At 55.6% G+C, this 6879-nt stretch overlaps 2 protein-coding genes across 10 annotated transcripts in view; one reads left to right on the top strand and one right to left on the bottom strand.

Moving 5' to 3' along the window:
* Positions 1-2841, top strand: part of PKIG (cAMP-dependent protein kinase inhibitor gamma) — a 75984-nt gene extending 73143 nt beyond the window's left edge. For all 4 annotated transcript variants that reach the window (XM_037012745.2, XM_037012744.2, XM_017677795.3 and 1 more), the window contains exon 4: positions 2099-2841. In XM_037012745.2, the coding sequence (XP_036868640.1) occupies positions 2099-2178 (80 nt within the window). In that variant the 3' untranslated portion in view covers positions 2179-2841. The remainder of the gene's footprint in view (positions 1-2098) is intronic.
* Positions 2842-3339: 498 nt separating this feature from the next.
* The window catches only part of ADA (adenosine deaminase), a 29170-nt gene continuing 25630 nt past the window's right edge, over positions 3340-6879 (bottom strand). For 2 of the 6 annotated variants that reach the window (XM_037012737.2, XM_037012743.2), the window contains 6 exons: positions 6673-6744; positions 6489-6590; positions 6157-6221; positions 4729-4858; positions 4095-4197; positions 3340-3682 (listed from right to left, as the gene is read on the bottom strand). In XM_037012737.2, coding sequence (XP_036868632.2) covers positions 3621-3682; positions 4095-4197; positions 4729-4858; positions 6157-6221; positions 6489-6590; positions 6673-6744 — 534 coding nt within the window. In that variant the 3' untranslated portion in view covers positions 3340-3620. The other 4 variants (XM_037012739.2, XM_073236565.1, XM_037012740.2 and 1 more) reach the window with 4 other exon arrangements.

The following is a 6879-nucleotide window of genomic DNA, read 5'->3' as shown; positions in this document are numbered from 1 at the left end:
GGCACGAGCCTCCAGTCTCGCCCCACCCACCTCGGCTCTGTCTTCCTCCCCTGGCGCCCTGGACCCAGCTGGATGAGGGCACCTCTGCCCCTCCTCACTCTCGGAGGCCAGACTGCTCAGCTGCGAAGCCAGCTGTGAGCACAGCCCCGCTCTCAGGCAGCGGGAGGCACTCCTCCGGCCACCCCCATTGTCCCACGTGGCACGTGCCCCTCTTCCAGGCTGCGGCCTCTCCTGCACAGGCTGTGTCTCAGGCAGGTGATAGAGGTGCCTAGGCAAGGGCTGTTCACTGACTGACTGACCAGCATGCCCAGCTACTGTGCTGAGCTCTGTATTCTTACCCTCAGTTCCAGAAAACTGGTTTGTTTCCCTCTGCCTCAGCAGCTGTAGCCCCTTGACCATGGAACCAGGCCCTTCTGGTACCGGGTTCCCGATTCAGAATCCCTGCAGTGTCTAGGTCCTCTGGATGCATGACCTTTGCCTGCCAGGGTAACTGACATTGAAAAGAGGACCTTAGGAGGGAACAGCATTCACTGCAAGGAAGTGAGGCACTCGTGATACAGTCCAGCCTGGCTGAGGAACCTTCTAGTGGGCCCCGCAGCGAGCAGGTCCATCCAGCCGACTTAGTGAGTGAGTACAGATACAGAGAGACTGATACACAGCCAGGGGCAGGGGAGAGCCCCGCTCTCAGCCTGTCCTGAAGGCCTGGGCCTGTTTGCTGACACTCCCTAAGCATGTCATGTGCAAAACTTTGCCTTCCCTGTCGTTCCTTACACGGGGAGCACACATGTTTCCTCCCTTTGCCTAATGAGAGAGAAACAACGGGCAAGGCAAGAAGTGTAGACACTGCCCCACAGTGTGGGACCAAGAACCATTTCAAATTATACTCTGAAACTGGCCCCAGAGGAGCTGGTTGCTCAAGAACCTTCTTCCGGGGCCAAGAGAGCTGGGACTGGCACAGAAGAACCGTTCCCACTAGCTGAGGCATTCCCCTGGGCCAGATGACCACATCTGGGCCCTGCACCTCCCTGGCACACAGGCAGAGGGTCACCATCCATGGTTATAACTCAAGAAGTAGAGGCACTGGGTAAATGAATTGCCCAAGGTCTCACAGTGAGGAAATGGTAGAACAGAGGTGACTGGGAATCTGACACCAACGTTCCTGCTTGCCAGGGCAGAAGGCTCAGAGCCAAAAAAGGGTACCAGATTTGCCTGAAGTGCAGTCTAGTTTGTCAGGCTTCTGGAGGTCTAGAAGGATCCTCTGGGACCAAGCCTTTGCTACAGGCACCACCCCAGGACAGGAGATAACCTTGGGGACCAGTGTTGGCAAGGGGAGAGCCAGACATTCAAGTTCTGCCTGCACCACTCATTACTGCTAACGCCCACTTCCCAGACTGCTGCCAGGGCAGCCAGAGTCAGTGGCCACAATCACCAGCCTCAGGGACCCAGGAGAATGCTGCTTTATGCTAGGAGTGAGATTCACTGGAAGGACGCTGGCTTTCTCCACCCCCTGCTCACAGGCTAATCAGTTCACCTCTCTGAGCCTCGGTTTTTCTCATCCGCATCATGACCCTCATCATACCTCCAGGCTGCCGTGTGGATTGTGTGGGTTCCCCTTAGTCAGGTGAAGGGCTTAGCCCACAGATGCATAGGGAAGTGTGGCTCGTCTGGGGAAGATGGCAGCGGAGCAGCCGCAGGCTCCCCGCCAACCCCTGATGCACGCCACCTCTGCCACTCCCCTGAGCTGGCCTAGATCAATGCCCTTTTCTGTCTTACAAGAGCTACCTTTTCACTTGAACCCCTGTTCTATGCGGAGCCTTCCCACTTGCCCTCTCCTTCTGGAGAACCTGCACAGATATCCTGGCCCTCAACAGCCCTGTGCCTGATGCTTTTAGCATCCATCCAGGATGCTGGCCTTTAGATGATTTTGATTACACTAGTACCACCACATGCATTTTCTTTGTAAGCAGAGACTAGGCCAAAATTACCCTCCGGCCACCACCACCACAGTCTAGCTCCCGTCCTGCAGCCCAGGGCTCACCCACTGCTCCTCCACTGGGCCCTGCCTTTGTGTGCATGCTCCTCTCCCTCTCCTCTCCAGAAGCGCAGGCTGAGGCGGGCCCCTCTGACAAGGAAGCTGGCAACCCGCCGGAGAGCAGCGCTGGGACCACCTCGTCTTGAGTCTGGAAGGCTGGAAGACCTGCTGTCCCCGCCTGGACAGGGGGCCCTGGCACAGGCCTGGCAGCCTCTTCTCGGAGCCTTTGTCACAGGCAAGCCAGGCCAGAGTGAAAAGATACCCCCAGGGGCCACCGTGGCCCCTACCCTGTGAAAGCCCTCTGCCCACATCCACAGGCTCCACACTCCCACCTCCTCACCACACCCACGTACACTCTCAAGACACTGTAACCACAGGATGGTGTTTATCCAGTGGGTACCAGGACTCAGGGGCTGGGCCCTGCACCCCTGGGCGAGCCGCCCACCCAGCTACCTTCCTCTCATGGGTGGCCTGGGTGGGGACCAGGTCCCAGCTCTGCCCCTTCTCCAGCCCCAACCTTCTGGGTCAGAACCTTCATATCCCTTTTTTAAAAAACACTTTTAAACTTTGTAAAAAACCTCATACCTTTTTTCAGCAGAGAGAGGGAGGGAGCTGACCTTTTATTCTGGAAGTAGCTGTCAGCTAAACCCTCCGACCATCTATGCAGCTCTGAGGTCCCCTCATGGGCCTTCACAGATCCAGTTTTAGGGAAGGGATTTTGTGCTCCAAACTATCTGATCGACTCTTATCCCTTTCTGTCAAGAGAAGTGACACCTAGGACCCAGAAAATAAAATGCTGATGATTTGTGTGACTAGTTTAAGATTATTTCTCCTTTAAACAGCAAAAGCAGGGGATGGGCCTTGTTCCCCCAAGTCCACAAGTAGCTGGGATCTATCGCCGCCCAGGCTTCCATGGCACGAAGTACCTGAGACGATGCTGGTGTCTGCAAAGGCCGGCACCACCCCTTGGCCTAGTGTCTGAGGCATCTTCTTCCATCTCACCCATCACTCCAGGCCACACCTTCCGGAGCCTGAAAGGGAGGTCTTCTCTCTAACACCCAAAGTAGGAGGGGGGCTAAAACTTCAGGGGTCACTTAAGCAGATAACACTTCAAGAGAAGGCTTGCTTCTTCTGGGGAGCAGGCCACTGGGAGCTCTGACTTCCCAATCAGTCCCCTCTAGACTCTTGGGGCCCTACTGCTAGCTAGCAGGCTGCCTGAGCCTGGGCTCACCCAAGGCCCCTGCTGTTCTCACACTACACATGTTAGCCCTCCTAAGACCACAGCACCACACCCATGTACCACATGATACCAGCCCTTAGCTTCTTTATTGAGCACCAGATTTTCAGCACAAGTCACAATAGGAGGAGGGTTTCAGATTCATTCAGGCCCTGGCACATAATCAGGAGAGATCTGGCCATGCCAACGTATATGTGAGTGTAGAAACAAGGCACAGAGGCTTCAAGAGTGTCAGTTGCTGACTATGGAAATCATAGCCTTCCTGGAAGGAGAGAGCGTTGCTTGACCCCACGGAGTTGTGAAGACTCCATCCACAGGATGAGGGCTCGGAGAGAGGCGACTGTGACATCTTCAGGGGTGCTGCCCTGTTTGCCGGGTCACAGAAGCAGAATGATTAGGCACCTTGTAGTAGCCTGGACATAAAGCACAGAACATCAGAGCCAGAGAGGAACCCCTTCCTACAGATGGGGAGACTGAGGCTCAGAGCAAGGGGGTGCTTTGCTATGGCCCATAGGAAAGGAGCAGAACAGAGCTAGGACCTGGGCCTAACTCCTGCCCTTGACTGAGCAATGGAGACACCCAGTGTTGCCAAGACCTTTGGGACTGGGCTTCAGGAAGGCCCCCCGCTCAGACCAGCCTCAAAGACAGCATTATACAGAAAGTAAGCTGACTCAGTGAGAGGCTGCCACCCGCCAGAGCCCTGTAACCCCCCCATCCTTGGCATTGCCCAAGATAGGAAAGGAGGGCATCTGGCTACAAGTCCTGCAGAAAGCCAGGCTGAAGCCAGGGCAGGGCCACAGCCCAAAGGCCCAGACAGGGACATACCTGCAGAGGCCAAAGGTGGCATCCCATAGGCTTTATAGAGTAAATCAAGAAGCTGCTGCTTCTCATCTTCTGGGAGGAAACTGGACTTTGCTGCATTGATGTTCTAGAAGAGCCAGCATAGCAGAAACATGAAGAGAGCATGGAAGGGAGCCCTCGGCCAGCTAGTGATAGGCCATCTTCATTGAGAGTGGGTAATTAATGAAGCCCAGGCGGGGAGGGCTTGTTCGAGGTCCCAGAGCAGCAAGGGCCGGAGCAGAAGCCTTGAGGTTCTGTGTTCATAAAGTGGCACTAAATGATTTAGAGATGTGAGAAGGGTGTTGGAGAAACCTTTGACAGGGTGGGATGTGTGGGGCCAGAGAGACACTCCTTCAGGGACAGACTTGGGATATCATAACCCCTAAAGTCAAGGGAATCTATGAATAGCCTGAAAAGTACAAAATTTTCTAGCTGAGCACACTTTTCTGGGGAGAGGATTGACATCTTTCATCAGATTCTTTGAGGGTGCCCAACCCAAGCAGAGGGAAAAAACCTGGTCTGAGGTCAGCCAAAGATGTCTTCCGTGTGGAATGCCCCTGCCCGTAGGCCTGGCTTGGCTTGGCCTCTTGAGGCAGACTCACTCCTCACACCCACTCACCAGTCTCTTAAACTCCTCTTCAGGGAAGCCCATGTTCTGTTTGGTCATCTGGTAGTCAGTGTCCAGAGTGGACTTGAAGATGAGTGGGTCATCTGTGTTGAGCGAGTAGTTAGCCTGGTCGTTTCTGAACCTAGATACGGGGAAGCGGGAGAGAAGAGCCGTCTTTAATTTTTCACTCTTCTGTGAAGTCACGGCACGTTGGCTTCTGCCCTCCCTGAAACCTTGGTGCGCCCTCAGACAGACTTGGAAGATCTTGTAGAGAAGGCAACACACTTGGAGAACGGAGGCGACTGTCCAAGGCAACTCGAGACTCAAGCGCATCTAACCAGGTCAGAGCTGGGCAAAGGGAGAAGAGGAGCCGGTAGACTAGGGGCCCAGGGAGGCCAAAAGAGCGACCCCTGACTCCAGATACCACCCTCTCGAGCCTTCCCTTCACAGCCAACATCCTGGGAGAGTTGCTGGGCTCTGACTCTTCAAGCACGTCATGGAAAATGGTCGTAGCACACAATCCGTGACCACCATCTCATTAAGTCCAGTGAACCTTTCACGGCTCTTACCTCGCTCAACCTGTGCAGCAGAATTCTACAGCGCTTACCGTTCTTGGAACCCTTGGCCTCACTTCTTGGGTACCTTACTTTCAGCTTTCCTAACTCTTCTGCCTGCCCCTTATATGTCACTGTCCTTTTGGATTGTCTCCTGAGGCCATCACCTCTTCAGCCACCATGTCTGTATATATGACTCTTGAATCTTTCTCCAGCCCACAAGCTCTTAAACCCATGTGCCTCCAAGAACCTTCACTTGGTCACCCACAGCTACTGCACGTGACATTCCAGAAGCAGGCGCAGGACACCCCCGCCCTTGTTTTGTTGTTGGAACATCAGAGCCCAAACTCCTCTTCTCAGAAGCTTGGCAGATAGACCAGTGCTGGCCTGACCGTAATTACCCCAAGTTTTTGCTGGCCTTATCCTGTTCAGGGAAAAGTGGCTTTGCCCTCCTGAGGCCATTTCCAGGGTGAAGGTGGGAGAGACCCTTCAGGGAAGGGCTTCACGATGGTGCTCAGAGGAATGCCCAGAGGTTCCCAGAGCAGCGACGACTGAGGAGGAGGGACTCATCTTCCCGACACCTGCCTCGGAGGCAGAGTCCAGAATGTGGAAGTCTCCCCTGGGTTAGCAGGCCATCCTGCCGCACTTGAATGAGGGCCTCCAGTTCTGCTCGTTAGTAGCTGGGTGGCCTCCGTCGAGTCACAGCACATGGGATCTTTGGATTCCTCCTTTGTAAGAGGGGGACAGTAACGCCTGCTTCCCAAGGATTTGAAAGACTTTGTACCTAGAGACCCAGGACAGGCTGGTGCCCAACACCTGTGTTTCCTGCCCACCCTTGGCTCTCCTAGTACAAAACTGAATGGGCTGCAGGGGCCCCAGGCCTCACCGGATGACCGCGTGCTCCGTGCCAGGCTTCCAGGCACCTGTGAGGTAGCTGGACCAGGGGCAGACCTGGAAGAGCAGGTGTGTGTCTGGCATGGACCCTCCAACCACGCTGATGCCCCCCACCCTGGTCCTGGAGCCCCTACTCTGGCACCATTCTTGCCATGGGCAGGCTGGCCTCCTTGCTACAAAACCCCATGACCTCCTCAATCCTGGCCTTCCTTCCCTACCAGCTCTAATGCCCACTGCCCAGACTGTCAACAGTTTGCCCTGCTCTTTTAGCTCCTGGGACCCTCCCATGTCCACCCCTCTGTCCTCCCAGTCCCTGGCCCTCACCTCGAAGTGCATGTTTTCTCTCCGCAGCCTGTTGTAAAGGGTGTCATCCTCCAGGGTGTGGTAGCCGTGGCCCACCCTCTCCGTCCTGAGTATGTCCACAGCCTGCAGAGAAGCCCAGTGGAGCCCAGTACAGAGTGGAGAAGAAGTCGGGAGAAGGGCCCCACAGCCAGCCCGGCCTCCTCACCTCTCTCACCACCTCCGCCGAGCCAACCTCCCCAGCATGGACGGTGCGGTGAACGCCGCTCCTCACAGCTTCCTGAAAGGGCCAGACCAGATCACGGGTGGCCTGGGGGAGGCCCCTGGCAGGCCTGCCTTTACACTACACTTTGGTCTGAGTTTTGGCCAGTCTGAACCATGCGCCCAGGCTGGCCTGCTTCAAGATGGGCAAGTC

This window comes from Manis javanica, chromosome 5 (assembly GCF_040802235.1).
Source record: "Manis javanica isolate MJ-LG chromosome 5, MJ_LKY, whole genome shotgun sequence".
NCBI classification, from domain to species: Eukaryota; Metazoa; Chordata; class Mammalia; order Pholidota; family Manidae; genus Manis; species Manis javanica.
The sequence above is the reverse complement of the archived record's forward strand: the minus strand, read 5'-3'. Positions and strand labels throughout refer to the sequence as shown.